General features: G+C 40.5%; 1 protein-coding gene across 4 annotated transcripts in view; it reads left to right on the top strand.

Annotated features, from left to right (window-relative positions):
- Positions 1 to 15,567, top strand: part of CAPRIN2 (caprin family member 2) — a 31,568-nt gene extending 16,001 nt beyond the window's left edge. For 3 of the 4 annotated variants that reach the window (XM_026040342.1, XM_026040340.1, XM_026040341.1), the window contains 11 exons: positions 2,675 to 2,806; positions 2,998 to 3,085; positions 3,724 to 3,779; positions 4,248 to 4,358; positions 5,874 to 5,984; positions 6,665 to 6,817; positions 8,721 to 8,904; positions 10,416 to 10,598; positions 11,786 to 11,886; positions 13,879 to 13,945; positions 14,653 to 15,567. In XM_026040342.1, the coding sequence (XP_025896127.1) occupies positions 2,675 to 2,806; positions 2,998 to 3,085; positions 3,724 to 3,779; positions 4,248 to 4,358; positions 5,874 to 5,984; positions 6,665 to 6,817; positions 8,721 to 8,904; positions 10,416 to 10,598; positions 11,786 to 11,886; positions 13,879 to 13,945; positions 14,653 to 15,221 (1,755 nt within the window). In that variant the 3' untranslated portion in view covers positions 15,222 to 15,567. The remainder of the gene's footprint in view (positions 1 to 2,674; positions 2,807 to 2,997; positions 3,086 to 3,723; positions 3,780 to 4,247; positions 4,359 to 5,873; positions 5,985 to 6,664; positions 6,818 to 8,720; positions 8,905 to 10,415; positions 10,599 to 11,785; positions 11,887 to 13,878; positions 13,946 to 14,652) is intronic. The other variant, XM_026040339.1, reaches the window with a different exon arrangement.
- The last annotated feature ends 4,993 nt before the right edge of the window (positions 15,568 to 20,560 follow it).

The raw sequence follows: 20,560 nt of genomic DNA, 5'->3' as shown, positions 1-20,560 counted from the left end.
ACATGATGGTGCTGGCTTTTGTTGTGATTCCAGCTCAGCTGTCACCTCCTGAGTTGCTCATATGCTACAGCCAGCTAACCTAGTGAGGGTGGGTTTTAAACTGGAGTAGTATTAATATGCAGGATAACTGGAATGTGCATTAGAATAGGTTTGACATGTATGAATAGACCTTCAGTATCTGGAAAAAAAGAAAATAAAACTTTGACCGATACCTAACACTTAGAATTTTACTAACTTAAATGCCAAAGCTGGTCAAGGCACTTGTATTGGTTAGTAGATGTAAAAACAAATTATAGATCTTTYCAAAGAAAGAAAAGCAGTTGAGACTGCCAAGTGTTACATGTGCTTTATGTCAATAAAAATTCCTCTTGCTGAATGCCTAGTGTGGAAGTTRAAGGTCTAGCTTGTAAGAGTAAGTCTCCCTCTGAAAACTGAACTCGTGAGTGCARGGTAAAACTTAGGTGCTTCAGGAAGCGTTTGTGTTAAACACATTAGCAAACCTAGATTTAATGTGAGCTGGATTAGTAGGCTACTGAACTCGATGCCAGCCTGTGATTCTCTGAAGYGTCAGATCATAGGCTAGAGAAACTTGAGTTTAGAAACCCCTGAAGAATCTGATGTACCTCCTTCAAAGCATGAAGCCACAACACCTGAAGCACCCRTCAATTTCCTAATGCTTTATGCATATATACTCTATATTATGCTTATTTTATTTTTAAATTTGCTCCATCTAAGTTGAAGCAGTAGCAAAACGGCATTCACATTGGGCAAGGTGCTACAGCTACTTCTGCTTGGTGTATTTTAATATATGAAGGAATCAAAGCAACTTTGATCTGGGGTGTTTCAGTGCAGGCCTAATGCCCTAGCATGGTGCCCGTGGGCCCTTTATGCCTCTTCCAGTGGGAACAAAGCTATGAGCACATGTGTGTCCTATAACAAGTAGCTTGTGCACAAGCTTCTGTTAGCACATGGATGAGTTTCCTCTGCTAGCAGTTCCAGCTGCAGAATGCCTATGGTAACTTGCATCTTAAATCCTTCTCTTCACTACCATTTATGAGCAAGTAGGTTGCATATTGGGCTTATCATAAGCTAGTGTGTTCAGATTATTTGCTGTTATAAGTGAGCGCTAATGAAGTGATGGATTTTTATATTCACTTACCTGATAATTAACTGCAGAAATCAAGTGATATTTAATCATAACATCTGTCCTAGTCTTGGATCCTTAATAGCTTTATTTGCTGCTTCTTGCTTTAGGAAACCTTGCAGGAAGATAAACTTATGTACTGTCAATAAATATTTTTATGGATAGGAAATMCTAATGAAAATAGTGTAGCTTTGTATTACCCTTCTTGCTCTAGAATAAAATAGCCACTTTCTCCAAGCTGCACATGTAGTTATCATGTATGCCACATAGAGAGTGGAATTGGACTTGCTCAGAGTTAATGCGTGTGCACAGGGCATGCTTTGTGAGGCTCACTAAACCCTGCCAGCCTCCTGTGYGTGCTGGAGGGATTTGTGCAAACGCTAGTGACTGGTTTCAGTTAACTGCTGAAGAGGAAGCGCAGGGGTGATGCATTTCTGAGCTTCTTAGCCTAAAACTGGACAGCTAGCCCATTTCAACTTGCTTTGAATCCAGCTTGATCATCAGAATGTCATGACACATGTAGCCTTTTGCCATGTTTTGTAGTGACTTAATGCAGTGTTTTAAAGCAACAGGCTCCTGCTAGATCAATGTGCCTTTGCTTTCCACACAGTGTGGGTGCCTGTGAGCATCAGCACTGGAGCAGCTGACTGTATAATGCAGCTCTGGAGTTTCTGATTGGCCTCTGGCTGCACAGACAAGCAGAAGAGCAATGAGTCCTTACAGAATCATTAAGTTGTAGTTTAAAAGAAGTCTGTCTTCCCCCTAGATAACTCTCAAAATAAGTGTTAGACTATCTAGAGAGCAGTCTGATGTTATTGTCACTCTGCAAATAACAGGGCTTTTTTAAGGAGCCTCTCCTTACTTTTTCTTATTCTCCAATGACATTTTGTCCTTACTAAGTGAGAATCAGTTGAGATGAGCTCTTAAGAACCACCTGAAGCACTTGGAGAAGCTTGTGAACGTGATAGGCTGACCTGAGGGGCACAGCTGTAGGTAGACCCCATTTCAGAAAGTTTAATGTAATTTCTTGGAACTGGTGCGTTCAGAATATCTGGTTCCTAAATGCAAGCACTTGAATTGAATGCTGAGTAACTTTCAATATATCTCCTAGGAGTGCTTTGTTCACAGTCTCTGGAAATGCCATTGCAATAAAAGATCTATACTTATTAGCACAGGGCCTGCTGGGAAGAAGCATGTATTAAACCTGGCGTAGTACAGCTTTAAGTTTGTCCTGACCTTCAACTTAAATGTGGGTTTGTCTGAACAGAGGTGCTTAATTCAGCACTAAATGCGGATAACTTAYTGCCTTGCAGTTGGTTCTTAGAAAAAATAAAGTGAGGTAATTCTGTGGCTGTTACTAGTTGTGGCCTCAGTAAGCTGGTTATGAAGTGAAGGCTAGGTTCAGGARATGTAGGGAAGTGCACAAAACTGCTCTGTGGTGTCAGACATCTCTAACCTGCTCTGGGATTAGGGTGGGTAACGCAGTTTGTCTGTTTTGCAGTGTTTCTCATCCCGGTTTTGCATTATTAGGTGCCTAAACCTGTGCATCAGCCAGCTGCAGAATTTTGCTCTACTTCCACTCTTCCAAAAGATCCAGTACTAAGAAGGGAAAAGCTTCAGGATCTGATGACTCAGATACAAGGGACTTACAACTTCATGCAAGTATGTGTCTCTTGCCCAGTGCTGTTACAGCACAAACCTTTGATACCTGCTAGAGAAAAAGTGCTGAGACTCCATGTGTGCAGTGAATAAATGCATCTATCTGTACTTAATAGTATCTTGTCAAATTAGGATGTTTTATTTGTATCTGGAATTTACTATTTTTCCTAGCTGATGATCCTTTTCTTTCTAAGGAGTCCATTCTGGATTTTGATAAAGCTTCACCAAGTGCCATTGGTTCATCCCAACAAACTTCAGTTACTCCAGCAAGTAGTCCTGTAGGTAGGTGATAACAAGTATAAACTGTATGTAAGCTGTTGAGAATACCAAAAACTCTTGTTGGGGCTGTAGAGTAGGGGGACCCGAGGGGGAAAGCAGTTTGTTTAATTGGTACTGCCAATGTCTGACATACAAGGAATGGCTCAAGACACTCTTGCCTGTTGGATATGGCTTAAGTTGATTTATTTGTCTGGAAATGCAGTTCTTGTRTGATGTCTGGCATAGGTACCCGAGGTGCATGCTGTGGTTCTGTGCGAAATGTCCAGATGTAGCGTAAAGAGATGTAAGCCAAGAAGTGAGCTCAGGATAAAGTGCAGTTATCTAGTTGAAATTTTCTAATGAACTGCTCATATAGGTCTTTATTAAGTTGCAAAACAGACATAATCAGTTAAGTGTTCAGTTGCTCCTTGTTTTATCTAGAAAGTAGCTACCTTAGTTGTCACTAAATTATCATTTTTCAAAAAGCTGCTTTTCAAGCATATGCATTTAATGGTGCGAAATAAAGTGTAAACACGTGCATTGCACGGACCAAAGACAGCATAGATCTTTCTTTCAAAGAGTTTGTATTGAAGTTATATGTAGTATATTTGAGCTTGAGAGCAAATGTTTTGTAGCTTGACTAATTGATTATTCTTTTATAGCTTCAAAAGAACAAAAACTGCCAAGTCAAAGTGATTTTCTTCAACAACCCCTCCAAGTAAGTAGAAGTTAAAGCTCTCCTGAAGAGGTAAAGTGGTAGCTGGAAAATAAKTACTGGAAATTACTCACTGTGAGATTTCTCAAATATTTCTTGAAGCAAGATGTTCTGAATGTTCTTAGCCTGTGTACTCAAGTCATAGCTAATTTTGGTGTGCAGGGAAAGGTACTGCTTTGCACCCCCCACTTGAGTTTTGTTCATGTTTCGCTTAAGCCAAAGTCTCAAACTTCAACAGCTATGGTTGAAAGTGAACCTTAAGGACRGTGCTCGTGTCTTACTACACTGGCCTTTGAATAGGTTGATTTGCCAGTAGTAAGAATTTCTGGGAAACGTGAAGACTGTGACCAAGACACACAGCTTGTCGTTCTAACTTGTAGACTTTGTTCACTTATACTCGAAGTGCAAGTCTCAAGGAAATATTCCAGACACTATTTCAAAAATCTTATCTCAGGTTTCTCTCTTTTTAAGGCTACTGCTTCTCCTGTGGCTTTGCATGGCTCAAATACTTCCCTCGCATCTGCTGAGCACATGCTGTCCGGCTCTGAAACTGAGGATTTGGCACCATCACAGACACCACAGGTAACATTGCCTTTGCTGCTGGCACTCTGCCTTGACATGGCTGTTCCTAACTGAACGTTTTAGTGGGACCTCCTCTAAGTAACTATCCTGGCACAATGTGCAGAGCAGAAGTGACAGTGCAGAGCAGAAGTGACAGTGTGTCCTATAATGACTTAGATAAATCATTGCACTCCTGCACTTCTGATGGTGCATGAATGTTGTGAAAGAGGACGAGTGTGGAATGAGAGTTGCAGGGTAGAAAGTGTTGTTGACATGATCCACTCCCGGGAAGACACATACTTGATTTAGTTAGCACAAAATACCCCTCTAATGACAACATAGAGGCTGTCTATTTTATACTGCCATAGAATTAATTTGCTGTGTAAGCTGTTTAAGATTGCTCTAAAGCACTAGTTGAAGTTGTAGTAGCAGCTGAAGAAACATTGCAGCTGCCATTCAAGTATATTGCTGCAGCTGAAAATACTGTTTCAGTTCCTGCTCTTGCAGTACTGTTTGACTGAAGAACTAAGTTTTATGTTCAGGAAAGCCATGTGGTCTTCCCCACTGGACTTCCTAATGTCATGTAGGAAACGTTCATGCATTTTTCTGGTGTTTCTTGTTACTGTATACACTCAGGCTGTACAATATCCTAAGGAACAGGACTAAATTCTACATGTAGTCAACTCTACACTTGTCAAGACTGTGCTATGTTGCTACCTTTTGATCAGTGCATTTAGCCTGGCTTTTGACAGTCTCTGTCATTTCAGACTTCTTATATCAATGGGAATTCAACTTTTGCTGTGCTATTCTACATAATCCTAAAACATAGGATTCTTGATTAGAATACCAGTTTTTGCTAGTATAGTGTTGGAATTCCAGGCGTTTGGTCCTGGTCCATCTCTTGTGGCTTAGTTTCTAGGTGAGAGCTTTCTTTTCCCCAGGCAGCAGGAAGATTAGACCGATCTAAATGGGGACGTACTCAGTGCTGACACTGCCCCCTCCCAGTATGTAAAGGCAGGGCTCRCTGAAATATCTTGTGATGGTATATATGGTAAGAACAATATTGCTACCCTTTAGCACTAAGGGTGAGTATCTAAGTATGTAAGTAACTCTGAAACCTAGTGTTACAGGTGTGAATTAAACCTCATCTAGACTTTGTGAGGATTGTCACCTGTCCAGGTTTCTCTGAAGCCTTGTCAGACTTGTCCGACGCTTAATATTGGGCATGTTTTGATTTGAATCACTGAGGCAGTGTGTCAACCTTCACTAAATTGCTTGAGGCACTCTAAAGTTCTTACAATTGGCTTTTGAAACCAGATAATTCTAAAACTTGGATTGTAAGAAGGGTAATATAAAGCCAATTACTTGGTTCCATGAGTGCCAAACAGTCAGCTTGGCCAAATGACTCAACTATGTTTGCTTTGCTCTCGGAAAATCCACCTGCTTCAAGTCATAGGCTAGTAATGTTATAGCCTTTGCAGAACTGGACTTTCTGCAGTGCTTCATGTAACAGCCAGCATCTGTATGGCTTTGCAGGCACCTACATCGCTTCCGCAGGAGACTGAGAAATACCCTTCCCAGCCACTGTATCAGACCAGCTCACGTATGTCTGAGCCACTGATGCCCAAAAAGATTGAAATTGCCCAGGTGAGCCATCCCAAGGAACTTGCAAGCCAGGTATTAGTGATATGGTGTGATAACAATACAGGTCAAGTTGATATTGTGCTATTACTGTTGGTCCTTTAGAACTGTGGTTCCTGCAATATATTTATACCTGAAACATTTCTTTTTTTGCCATTTACACAGATAAACCCTAATGCTGGTTAATGTTGTATTTGGAAGACTCAGCTGTTTGCTAATCTGAGCTCTAACTTATTTAATTGAAGGAAAGAGGGAGGAGAGGGAATCCTGCAACCCCCAAAGCCTTCATGAGTTTSTTTAGAAAGAGGGAGAAGTCATGTCTCCTTACCTAGAAGGAATTAACTTCTAATATTATTGGACAAAGCACTCCGTAATTCTTTAGCTGTCGGGAAAATACTCTAATATCCCTATGATGAAATTATTATAGTGAGTAGTATGTATAGCAGTGCATAGGCACATTTCACTTAATCAGCAGAGACTGCACTAGAATTACTGATTGCTGAGGATGCACAGCAAGATTTGAAACTGTAAGCAAAAGCTATTTTGTAGCTCTGCTCTGTGCAAATGTCATCCTGTAGAAACTGCTGACTTCTGGCAGTCCAGGCTTTAGAGCAAATTGATTGTTTGTGTTGCTGCCTGATAAGTATCAGGTGACCTTTTATTGCATATTTTTGTTCGTCCCTCAGGCGCCAATTCCCCTCTCAAGTGAGCCACAGTCACCATTGCCTACTTCAAGCACCTCCATGTCACCAGTACCATCAGGGCAAACTTTTCAGTCTCCTCCAGCAAGCAGCAGCTCTGTCACAATAACAGCAGCTCCCTTTCAGGCCATGCAGACTGTAAGTATRTGGCTTGACACAAATGACTGATAGGCATGTCCATAATTTAGTCCTAGATGTTGGCTGTAGTATAGTACAGAGCCTGTGTCTTTTTGATGTTAATATCAAAGTGGGTGCTTTGTTTCTCCTTTGCCTTCAGAACTTAGAACAGCTCATTGCTGAGAATGGAGATCCTCCTTTGCTCCCTGGCTAGTTCAATACCTAATATTTAGATAACTTAGTATCCTCAAGGAACTAATGGGGACAAGTCAGATCCAAAGTAAATCAGTGCATCGGTATGCTTCAAGGTAACTGACTGTACTTGTACATGGATCCAAGTAATAGACTTCAGAGAAATGGGGAATCCTTAAGTTGTTCTGTGTCTCTAGCGCTGTAAAAGTTTTCTGTAGCCTGTACTCATCTTGTCTCAGTTTGAGTCACTCATATCTGACTGGAGTCACGGAAAGCATGTCCTTTATAAGCAAGCATCCAAGTCATTATCCTGTCTAATAAAGCAATCAGTAGAGCTGTAGGGAAGACTTGACAAAGTCTTACAGCATCTTGCATATATCAGTATGTCTTCAGGGCATTCACTGTTACTAACATTTTCCTGCCATCTAGCAATTTGAGGTGCAGGTCCTTCCTGACCCAGTGGAACRAATTTCCATGCAATAGCTGTTCATGTTCCCTTCCCTTTCCTGTGGGTGGAGTGGGGGAGAAGATATGTGTGTGTGGCCATTTTAATGGGTAGTTWAAATTTCTGTTTTGAAAAGCTATTAGATATGCCTAGAACCTCATCTAGTCTAGTAGTCAGTAAATAAATAGCTATTCGTAATGCTTCTGCCTCCTGCCTTTCTGTAGAACTCCCCTCAGGCATGCAACTTGRATACACTTTCTGATAAGGTTAATGGTGCTGGAGAGATTCTTTTAAGTTGGGTCTATTTTTAAAGTTTGACTAGAAYAACTAGCTAATGGAAACAAAATGCYAATTAGGTGATGGTGGGTCATGCAAAACAACTTGAGGTTTGTGTTCCTTGTGGTGTTAAAGCAGGCCTATACCAAAGACCATTATGATCAAGTATTGTAGTGTCTTAGCTAACAGACAGCCAACCAGAGTAACAATATAACAATATGCCTGGCTTCTTAGACTTGGTATTATCTTAGCTAAGTAAAATATCCTTGTTCCTCTTAAGCCTGGTGGATTCATTAGTTTGCCAGGTGAATTTTTCGTGAAAGTTACTTCCCCTGTAATGTTTCTAGAGATTCTAGAGGAATCCAGAGCACTTTTGGGGACCTGCTCTAAGATAGGCACATCATGATCTGAATACAAATTTTGTTACAAATAGTGCATATTGTGGTTATTGCCAGCATGACTCTGCTGTATTCTCCAGTCTTAGTGCAGAGTGATTCTTTAAGCAAACTATTACATGTTAATTTTTGCACTTGCTAGTGAGGATGTCTCAGTGGATGGCAGAGTTAGGGAAGCATCCAGCACATGGACAGAGACCAAACTTCTTTCCAAACCTCAACATAGGATTTTAGCTTTTGATCTCAAAAAGCTTTTTAATATCAAAAGCTATCCTGGCTTTTGATAAAAAGCAGTAGGACATATAGCTGGTGAGGATGTAAGTGGCTTTAGCGTGGAGGTACRGCTGTACCAAGCAGCCCTTCTGTTYGTTGAWTATGGAAGCTGTGATCAGCCAAGCTACATCTCTAGGGTGTTGGCTAAATATGTAAGAACAAGCTCATAAGCTTACTGATGCAKTGCAAACTGTCCTCCTCCCTTTCTAGTTCTCAGTTCTAAGAAACAGGTGGTCTTCTAGAAACTGCTCTTGGCATAGGCATTTAAAGCAGAACATAGAGTATTAGCAGTAGATAGAGACTTCAGCTGGTAATGTGTTAAGCATTTGTGTCTATGTTGTAGGTATTCAAGGTGAATGCACCGCTGCCTCCACGTAAAGACCAGGAAATTAAAGAAGATTCTTCATATTCTGCAGGATATAATCAAAGTTTCTCTACAGCAAGTACACAGACTCCTCCTCAGTGCCAGCTGCAGTCTTCTCATGTTGCAGAACAAACATCTCTTTCACAAGAATCTCTGTCTTCAGGTGAGAAATTCTTGTATGTATTTCCATCAGTGTTTAATCATATAACCTGAAGGACCTTATTGAATTCACTTRCTTATGCCATGAGCTTATAGAGGTTCCTCTAATTCAGTGAAATTTTTCCTTCCTGACTCTTTTATGCAACATTTGTTAACATTAGAGTTAGACTATGTTGTAACCTAATTCTCAGTATGATATGAGAACTTAAAGTACTTGAAAATGTATAAAACTTGAATGTATAAATGTATAAAACTTGAAAATGTATATGCCTCTGTGTGTGTATATATGTATATATGCCTCTATACCTACCCAATATAGGTCCCTTCCCAGCAGGAAGAGGGGAGGGAAAGGCATGCAGTGACACTTATCCAGGACAAACAAACTTGCTTGGAATTGAAGCATTGATAAAATATTCACTGCACTCTTCAACACAACTAGACCCTCTTGTCCTTCAGATATGAGTACTGGGTGAATTTGTGTAGTTGACAATGACTTCTAAGAATTAAAAGGAAACTAGGCCTGAAACAGGTTCTAGGGTGAAAAGAAGCTGGGAACGAAGAATCTGAATGCATGAAGACATCTAGTCAGTTCCARTATACTCAGCTTCTCTTGTAAAGGATGCTTAATAGGAATTACATTGGTGATGAGTTGATGTTGTATGAGGTCAGTGAGATGTTCCAACATTAGAGTGTCAAAGAACAAGTGTAGCAGCCCAGTAGAGCCCTTGTGGCTTAATGTTCCTCTTCATCAGTTTACAGGAGGTGAACAGGATCCTTTTACAGCTTCTAAATGAAAATCTCTGTGACTTAATCATGTTGTGCAGTAGTTCTGCTGAAACTTCAGAATGGACTTAAGTTGCCTTGGTGATTTTTTTTTTAAGCTTCTGGATTGGTATAAAGCATGGCTGTGAAAGCACTTATGGTTACAATGTCTCTGCAAACCTAACCACATAACCCCCTTGAGTGGAAAGCATTTTTGAATGCTGCACTTCTTAATTGGGATTGAATGGCCTAGTAACCTGTTGGAGGATATGTTCTCAGAGTAGGTTAAACTTGTATATAGCTTTGGGTAGCTGTTTGGTCCCTTTTATTTCCTTGTGCTGAAGGATCTTGATGCCGAGATCTAGATAGAATAGATGAAATCAACCATTTGGGTCTTGCTGGTAGAGCAGTACTGCTCCTCAGTGAATTTCTAGTCAAAGCTTGCTTAACTTGATTCCAGCTTTATTTTCTCAGTACTGTAACAATCTGTTTTGAACTATGCAACTCAAGCTTGTTGGATACATTAAGGACTCGATGACAGCTGAAGTTGCTTAACCTCCAGTGCACTTTGTAACAATCATTCAAAATTAYACAGCAAAGGGGAGAGATCTTACATGGAGTATGAAGGGCTTAAGAGGAGGAAATTCAGAGCAGCTTTATCTAGTTACATTCCTAATGCTGCCCTAACTTCTTGGTGTAGTGAAATACCACAGTTTTATAAACTCTGAATTTGTGCTTTTCTGTTTTGAGCAGCTAGTTATCAACCTGATGGAGCTGTTCCTGTTAGCAATGGTAGCCTTGCCTTTTATCCAGCACAGACTAATGTGATTCCCAGACCGCCTCAGCCTTACCTTAACAGTCGTGGGTCTGTCAGAGGGTCTGCCAGAGGTGGAAGATCACTGGCCAATTCCTATCGTTCCCCTGGTGGATACAAAGGTATGTGCTTTATTTACTACTACCTTGAAAGACAATTCCAATGTAGTAACAAKAGAACATGCCTTAACACAACATGATGTTGAATTTAGGCTTACTATATGGATTCCTTATTTCTTATAGTAATATCTGAAGAYGTCTTTTCTTTATGAGCTTTAAGTAAATTCATTTATTCATAACCTCAAACAAAGTAGAGATGAACAGATGGAGCAACTTTATAGCCTTTCAAATTATGAAAACAGAAGTTTTCAYTGATAGTCTCTATAACTGCTATTTACCAGCCTGTTTTAGTAGTTAATTTGTTTCCTCTTCTGAACCTCTTATCCTCTCTGTCCTTTTTCTTGGCCTTTATCTTCATTCACTGAATTCTGGGCAGATATTTCCTTTCCATGTGTCAGCTCTTCTCTGAAGGAGAATGCTCTGTGTTAAGCACTAATGGTTTTAATAGTAATGGCAGAAATAGGGATGGGGGAAGAKATTCACAGTAACAGAACCTTTCAGGGTTAGTAACAACTGAAGAGCTTCAARAGAAGTAATGCTTGATCTTTGGAACAGTTGTCTTTTTAGCTMCTGAAGTTAGGAAAGCTTCAGTAGATACAACTTTACTGGCTTCTCATCTGTTGTTAACTGTAACCTACTCTGCTGCAATGCACCTGTGGAGGTAGTTTCAGTTATTAGGCTGATACTGCTTCATATCTTGTAGGAATATATAGCCCCCAACACCTATATTATTAGCAGTTTGAGATTTTAGTTAATAGCACAAAGCTGTTTTCAGATACAGTTGGGTAACCATCTAGTAAAAAGGCTAAATATGGTGGTACCTAAGCACCTATACACAAGCATCTGTAATAAAAAGATGAAGTACTGATTCTGTCAAAAGCATTACTTCTGCATCTGGAAAGTTTYGGCTGCCCTGGAGTATTCCATTAATATCAAATAGACAACTGTTAAGATCTGAAGTTGATACTTGTAGTTCTTTAACTCTAATGAATGCCAAGTGGGTAGTTCTRGTTGGCTACTAAAATTCACCCCTTAACATAGTGATGGGCCCTGCTTTGAATCCTGAAAGAAGGAGTAGTATGGAGCTACATGATTTAATATAGCTAACTGCCAGAAGGGGAATTCTGGTTGTTCTGTGCTTTTAAACTAGGTCATTCAAAAACATTAAATATTCCACTTGATTTGCACAGGCTTTGATGCTTACAGAGGCTCACCTTCAATAACTAATGGCAGTTATGGCCAGCTGCAGTTCCCTGGTAGAGATTATCCTGGAATGCCATATTCTCAGAGGGTAAGTATTCCTGTTGTTTTGGGTAGACTTCTTAGCAAACAACTGTACAGAAGATGCTGAGAGTCATATTTGGGAATCTTATTGGAGACAGCAAGACAAGAGCAGTGTAAATGTGGGTTGGAATAGGTAAATCAGTTTTTTGGTGCAGAAAACTTCGGTATGATCMATTTGGAAATTAAGCCATATCTAAGACTACCTACATCTGACTGCTGCTGCTTGTGTATTTCAATAACTATCTCTTAACTACTGAACTTTGAAAACTGGAAGTGAAATTCAATGGTTTAATGTATCCCTAAGCATCAAATCTTGGCTAGGTCCTAGGTGTCACATTTCAAGACTTTTTTTTACTCTCTGCAATGTGTGTGCATCTTTCTGCAAAAGAAGTTAATACTAGGGAGCTTAAATTGTTGCTGTTCTCATCAGTTAACAGGCAACTTCTCAGCAATGGGAATCGTAGGGATTGTAACAAACTTATAATGCTTAGCTGGCTTAGCCTGAGCCCCTTGCTAGGAGTCTGGGCCATGCTAGCAAATCCCTGATGATGATTCCCTTTTGAAGGGGTGTAGGAGGAGTATTTGGATTTGAGAGAGTAGAAGAGCTGCAAGATGCAAATGTGATGCCATGAAGTCTTCTGTAGTTTGGGCTTTACGGATTTGAAAAAAGTCTTTATGGCAAAAGACAAAACTGAAGTTTGTACCTTCTTCAGTATCCAAGCCCTTTAAAAGCTGTAGGCTTCAATTTTAAGAGCTGATGCAAAACATTTAAGCTAACTTTCATTCCTGACAAATATGGTGTGTGCTCCCTGTAGGACACTGGTCCTGCTGGTTCCTGTAACACCTACAAGGAGCAGTGATAGGGTTGGGTTGCATCACTGAAGTGACTGGCAATACTTTCTGCTTTAATACTGTCTGACATAACACATCAAGTTCTTGCAGGAGCTTCCTGCAGGTTCCTAAGGAATATTSTTGCTCACCTCAAATGGTGGAATTTTGAGGTGACAGAGTTCACTGTTTCAACCACTGCTTACAGATTTGAGTCCTAAGCCCCTTTCYTTGGTGAATCTCATCTTTGGAATAGCCCTTGTATCTAGTTGTGCTCCTGCAGAGACATCTGCTCTACAGATGCAGCTTGCTCTTCAGTTTTGTTAGCRTCTTGGACTAATTCTCTGCAATGTTTTGAGTTGCTTGGATGACTTAATAGAAGATGCATGTGGGCTCTTGCAGAGTCCTGCTGTGTCAATGTTGCACACCATGCATCAGTGACAAACTGTGAGTTGGCTAGTGCGTACTGGGACTTAGTGCTTCTGACAATATATAGACATTTTGCATATACAGGTATTTTGTATCAAATGGTAATACCATGGACTTCTGTTGAGCTGTGCTGATAATGTCCATGACTAGGTGTGAGTTTTCAAGATGGTTCCAACAGGATGGAAAATTGAGAGTTTATGGTAGTCTTGGTATACYCATCAAACCTGCTTGCTGGTTAAGAATAACTTGCTACGTGGTATAGAGGATGCAGAGGTTTGCAGCCCTGTTGGGGCTGTTTTTCTATAGGATATTCAAGCTGTTTTCTTCTGCTGATGGAAACCAATGACTTAAACACCTGGTTTTAGGTTCAGGCTAAGTTGTAAGCTTTTGAGTCATGTATATAATGCAGAAGTGAGAGCCAARGGGTAAGAGTCTAGTTCCTGGTGGATGAGGGTCTTGAAGTGCATTCCTTTATATACATTTTAAACTTCAACAGGCTTAAGATTTAAGGCAATGTTAAAGCAGCTGAACTGAGTAAACTGGCTTGCACCTGCCAGCATCTGGATAGCTCTTTAATATCGTAAGTAATTGTTATATGTTTTCTGTAAATAAATGCTTAATAACATCCTAATTCTCAACTTAATCATCTTCTGTTTAAGAGTTTGAATGAGAGCGTACTGTTYGTTTGGTAACCATTTGTTTGCAATGTGCTCATAGCTATCTGTTCCTGTTTTTGTTCTAGGATGTTAATTACCAGCAGTGCTATAAGCGAGGTGGAATAACTAGTGGTCCTCGAGCCAATTCCAGAGGTAAGGTTAACATCAGCTTCCCAGATGCTCAGGTGTGTGCTTGGGGGCAGCAAATGCTCAAGTTCTACTTGTGAACAACATGTATATAGTGACAAAAACAGCGTAGTATCACCTCTACCAAATACCTCAAGCTTCATACAGAGTAAGCCAAGCGAGGTGGAAGTTTGAGGAGTGCTTTKAAAATGTCAGCGTATCATAGCAGCAAGTTTGACTTCATTGTTCTCAGTCTCATAATTCCCAGGCTAATCCTTTGACAAATAGTACCTTGCTGAGTTCGTCGAGAATAAACTGACTAGAAGGTACATACAGGCTATTGACAATGTTGCTTTTGGTTTCTCCTCAACAGACCAGTTATGTGTAATTATTTGGTCTTCAGAAATGACTGTTTTCTTTTTCCAGTCAGAAGTTAGCATGTACTTTTCCTAGCAACATCTTCCAGTAGCAGATCCTGTTGCTAGCTACTGTTTTGTCCTGTCGTATATGTATGAAGTCGTTGGTCAAACTGTGGCCCTTCTTACTTTCATTCAAGTACTATGAATGTAAATGAGCTTCAAAATCTTGTTCTCAGACTTCCTTTGACAGCTTACTGCAGTTACAAGGATTGCTTTATGGTCTTGCATGGCTGCTATTTATCCTAATAGGCCTGCAGATTTAAGGTTCTCCTTCTCCTACAAGACTTATTTACCATTGCTACYGCTCTCTAACAGCAGGGTGGAGTGATTCTTCTCAAGTGAGCAGCCCAGAACGAGACAATGAGACCTTTAACAGTGGGGACTCTGGCCAGGGAGACTCCCGCAGCATCACCCCTGTGGATATGCCCGTGACGAGCCAAGCTGCCACCATCCTACCCGTGCACGTCTACCCCCTCCCTCAGCAGATGAGAGTTGCTTTCTCTGCTGCTAGAACATCTAACTTGGCCCCTGGGACTCTAGACCAGCCTATTGTGTTTGATCTGCTCTTGAACAACCTTGGAGAAACTTTYGATATCCAGCTTGGTAGGTTCAATTGTCCAGTGAATGGTACTTACGTCTTCATCTTCCACATGCTGAAGCTGGCTGTAAATGTTCCCCTCTATGTGAATCTCATGAAGAATGAAGAGGTCCTAGTGTCAGCATATGCAAACGATGGGGCTCCTGACCATGAAACAGCCAGTAACCATGCAGTCCTGCAGCTGTTTCAGGGAGACCAGATCTGGTTGCGTCTGCACCGGGGAGCCATCTATGGAAGTAGCTGGAAATACTCTACCTTTTCGGGATACCTCCTTTATCAGGACTGAAATCCAGTGCAATGTTTACAGGAAAGCTGCTCCAAACACCTTGGTGGAGGGGGGTGGGACTAGCTTTGCACTTACTACTGACTTTATAGAAGATATGTGGTTCCATTATTGGGGGAAATGATGGTTCTGTTGTGCAAGGTGAAATCATGGAGTTGGGGTACTGAATCAGCACTAATTTGGCACTTTATCAGTTGTGATGTAGCCTTGCTAGTAAAGCTGTGAATGTATATTGTTTGCACTTACCCTAAACTGTATTAATGTCCAGCTTACTACACTATTGATTGCCTCAAGTATGGGCTATTCACAATGCCTTGTTGTGCCTCAATAAAACAAGTTAATATGCATTTTAGTATTAACCTTGCTAGTTGTCTTTATTTGCAAAACAATATATCACGAGAAACTGAGTTTAACTGTTGCTGTGTGGGGCATGCATGAATTTCTTGATCACTTTAGGACTAAGTGGTGACTTAGTGCTAAGTTTCAGCACTTCAGRGTAAATGGCATAATTGAAGTGAGGCTACTCTTTGGTTGGTTCTTGTTTGTAGCATTCAAGTGTTTCTTCATCAAAATGAATTCGGCTTCTGTCTGCCTCATTTTTTTTAATCTCCAAGTCAAGAAATTAGAGATACACTATACATTTGATTAGGAGTGCTCCTTCTAGATACATAGCCTGTGAAACTTAAATCTAACTCTTGATTATCACATTGACTGCTGTTGTGTAACTTGTTGAAATTCTTAAACTTCCAATCAGTTACTCTACGCCTTGCTCACACTATCTTCACTGTGTAGTATCATTCTCATGTAATATTTCGCTGGTAAAACAGACTTTTGTGAACCATGCATGTCATGAAGTCTCACGGAGGGGAGGAAGTCATGCAACTTGTGTTACAGCCTGATTACAAGTGCTGCAGAACTATGTAGGTGCAGTTGAAGCCCTCTGCTCAGGTTCTAAATCTACCTCCAGTGTGCTGTAGCACTTGTGCTCATGAAATTCTTCCCTTAGAGGCTGTGATCAGTCTTCAGTGATTTCATGATCTTTCTGTCTATATCATAACTGAAAAGCTGTTACCATAAATRTTCTTGTTTGGGCTGCCTTTTTCATAACCCTTTTCAGTGCTTAAAAGGCACGTGAAGTGTTAAGAGGTCTGTAGATCACTAGCTTTTTCTACCTTTAAAACTATACCAGTATAATGGCCATCTATCAGKGCATTAGGGTTGCAGAACACATGCTAAAAGAGCTTGCTCAGATGAGTCTGACCAGTACATGGCAAGGCTCTGCTAGAACTATTCACAGTTAAAAGGGGCTTAGCTACTTCAAGTGACATGAAATTAAAGCTCCTCTCTTAGTAAGGTGTTTCACAACTTGAAACAATTCACCCTTGTTACCCTCAGGATGTCAAAGCGTGCTTTCTGGCATGACTTCCTAAAGATGCTGGTATTAAGCTCCTGATTTCATTCCAGGCTGATTTCTCTTTCCTAGTGCTGCTTTTTTGGAGGTTAATTACACTAAAAGCATGTTTTGATTCTGTTGGCAGCTCTGACATGGGATAAGCCTTTTGGTGCTTGACTTCTATCCCTCCAGAGGAAAGGTTGAGATAATAAAACCTAATGCTAATTTTGACTTCAATAAGTGATTTAAAAAAAAAAACCTCAAAAAAAATGGTTGGAGTATATTCAGTACTTAAGCAGGGTATTTTCCTAAGCTTTTCCTAGATTTCAGGTCTACTCCTATTGAGCATGAATAGGAGAATGTGGTAGATTCTCATACGAAGTGCTAGGCTAGTGCAGTGATAGGGTAAAGAAGTTATAGGGTAAAGCATTAGTTATACATCTGCAACTTGATCTTGAGCACTTTAAAGTACTGCTGACTACTTCGTTCTTTTGCTCACATGCTGTCTGCATAGGCAGTTGTAAGCCTGTAAGTGAAGCCTGGAAGTGACCTGTATGCATAGAGAGGCTGTCCCTTATACTTGCAGCTTGAGGTCCAGTTCTTCATTTGGTTTGACTTTCATCATACCAGTGTCAGAATCTTGGATTTCTTAAACTGAGAATGACTACTTCTACCTCTGAACTTTGTTTAATAAGCTTGGCCTTGGGCAGTCTTTTTAATATGGTTGCTATGTTTTCATGGGACTTGCATGTTGCTTTGTACTGCTTCAGTTTAATCAGTCTTGACAACTGCTGACCCAGCTGCTGMTGATTGTTGACCCATGCAGCGATCATTTGTTTGACTTAATCTTGTTTCTCACTGACGTATCTAGCAAAGCTCTTGTGTGTCCCTGCCTTGCACCCTTTTAAGATAAGGGAAATATTTCAGGTTCAGAAAGCTGGATTGTCCATTTGTATAAGGTGGTCATTTAAATTCCAAACAGGGGTACACTCTAGCAGCAAAAAAGAATGAAGATATGAAACCAGTGTAGTTGTTGCATCATTCCTTGAGAGCATGCTTGGCTATAAATCATGTAATTCTTCAACAGCTGTGCAGGCATGTAAGCTACAGTGCCAGCTACCTTAAAAATAAAACTCTTACTTTTTCTACAAAACTTGCCATTTTAAAAAATCTTTGCARCTTGAGTCTGTGGTCTTATAGCTGAGAAGATCAATTTTTACACTACAAATTTTTATGCTTCCTTAGCTGAAACTATTCCTCCTTGCTATGTTCTTTGTTTAAAATACTTGACATTACTAAAGAAAGCACTATTCAGTTTTCCAGTTCAATAACTGGCCAAAATCTACTGATAAGGAATTGGTATTCTGATGTCTAAAATACGTTAAAACATGACTTCGTATGATTTCATATCATAATGATAGGACAGATCATTTCATATCATAAGGCTTTCCTGTCCTATCCTTCAACTTGTCCTAGAATGACTACTGCTTTGCATATACCTGTGCAGTTGAGACCAGACAGATGGTCCTGGCCTTAGCTCCTTGGCCGCCTCAGTCTTTGCCCAGCTAACCACTTACTTACAACCTAGCCTGTACTCCTAAAGCGGATTAGAGGTCTCCTTCCATTTTTGTTCTTTAATCTGGGTGATTCCAGTCCCCTTCCACACACAGTTCTGCTGTGCTTACTAAGGCATAGCCCTTTTCACCTTTATCAGAGGTTCCTGTAATTCCAGTATCTGCTCCTCTGAATCATTTTGGAGTTTTCTTTTTTTTAAATCTTTGCACTCCCCTATCTCATCCCTCTTTTTTATTCTCATCCTTTTTCTTTCCCTCATGATTGTATGCCTAAATAACCTGAATTTGATTTATCTTTCCTTGGCTTCTTTATATCTTCCTGGCTCCTTTCATCTTCGGTCTTATGTCAGCAGCAGCGTTAGGCAGAAATAGATCATCAAGTTGCCAGGGAAATCTGCAGAGATTCTGACCTCAGACTTCTTCTTTTCCAGACCAGCAAAATATGATTTATTAGAAAAGACATTCTGATTTGGTTTGAGGTCAGTTACTTTTTAAGTAAATAAAAGCAAAACCTTAACCAAAAAAAAAAAAAAAAAAAAAAAAACCCAATACCTAACCAAAAAATAAAAAATCTTGATTAGAAATTGTTACTTTCATTCGGAAGTTTTTGATGTTAATAAAAACCTTTCAATTAAGGACGAAACATATCYGTATTAGACTATTACAGTCTCTCATGACTGTTTCTTCCTATTTTCCGCAGAGATGTATCAGAAATGCATCAAAAACATTGCAAAACAAAGATAGGTTAAAACACTTGTGATAATGCTATCCACAGCTGTATCACTGATAATATGTTAAAAAGGAAATAATAGGAATTACTGAACTGGATGTGACTTGATCTAGGGACTTGCTGACATTGGCTCTGGGGTGGCTCTGTACACACAGAAATAATGAGTCTTAAAAGTGAAATTTTTGGTGTTGAATACTGTGTGTTAAAAGGTCTACTTTTAATGTGAATTCTAAGCCCAAGAAGTATCTGCCAAATACACACACACACAAAAAAAAAGTTTTTAAAAAAACCCTTTGGGTGTATTTTCTTTTTTACTGATAAGTTTAAGGTCACCATCGCCACAAGATTAAGGAATAAATTTTATCATGTTTGATTTCCTGTACCACAGATATATACATAGAGAATAAAACAGAACTGCTTTTAAACTCTCTTAACATGCTAATTTTGGAAGTAAAAGTATAGATACAACATTAAAAATACCTTAAAAGAATTAGTTGTTTTTAGTCTGATAAGTGAAYATATTTAAAATGGGTATTTTTCTCTGAGTGGTCTTGTTTTACTTACTAACTTTTGCTTAAGCCAAAAATAGCAAAATGACAGAGAATTAGTTAGCAATACATGCATTTTACACTCGTGCTGTTTTTTTCCTTGGTATCATTTCAAGATTTACTGACCAAACTGTCCCTGCTTCTAAGAGGAAATGAGAAAGGTGAATAGAAACACGTGTGAAAAACTATTTCTCGCAGCATATTCTAGAGCTGCACTAAGGGAGAAGTTTTGGGCACTAACCACCTTTTCTGTGACACTTCCAGACGTGAGGAAAATGCCAAGGGACGGCACAGCCCGTGAATACCGTGTGGGCGCAACGCACTTTTACAGCGAGATTGCTGCGTGAATTTAGGCGAACCTAGTTGTTGGGGAACATGACCTCATGTCGGAAATCAYGACAGTATTAGGACGTTTTAATGTTTTTTGTGCAATTTAGGTGCTCCGGTTATCCAGCGGCAGTAAGGATGTTTTGGCAAACATCGCGCAGTCTGTCCGCGCTCCAGTCCAAGGATGGTGAAAAAGGCAGTGCGTGCTCACGGCTGCGAGGCGGATTCTTCAGGAGAGCTCGGCCTGAGGGAAGCACCTGCTCTTTCAGGTTACGTCCTTATCAACTGAGCAGCAGCGAAATACATTTTGAAATCACATACGGCCAAGTTGTGTTCTTAAGGCCCCCGTGTAACACAGGGTACGTGGTGAGCAGGAGAAACAAGTGTGTTTTGTTTTTGTTTTCAGCACAGTGCGAACACACGCTGACAGCGACCAAGGGAGTGCAGAAACGGGCCCCGCTCCCCCATCTCCGTACCGCAACATGGCGGCCCCCACGCGCCTCCATAGAGGCCGCGTTCGCGGTTGATTTTATTGTATTTCTTCCTTTCCGTACGACAACATGGCGCCCCCCTCAGTGTCCGGGGGCGCTTGGAAGCCAGAAGGCGGCGCCGCGGCCGTAAAGCAGTGCCCGCTTCCCGATAGCCGGCTGTCGTAAACCGGTGAATGGCTGTGGAGCGCGAGCGGGGGGGTGGGGAACGGGAGCGTGTGATTGTGGCACGGGGGGGCAGCGGCGGCTCCTCTTCCTCCTCCTCCTCCTCCTCCGCCGCCG

This window comes from Nothoprocta perdicaria, unplaced genomic scaffold (assembly GCF_003342845.1).
Source record: "Nothoprocta perdicaria isolate Ctin4 unplaced genomic scaffold, notPer1 scaffold_253, whole genome shotgun sequence".
Taxonomy (NCBI): domain Eukaryota; kingdom Metazoa; phylum Chordata; class Aves; order Tinamiformes; family Tinamidae; genus Nothoprocta; species Nothoprocta perdicaria.
Note: the sequence above shows the minus strand (reverse complement) of the source record. Positions and strands in the feature narration are given on the sequence as shown.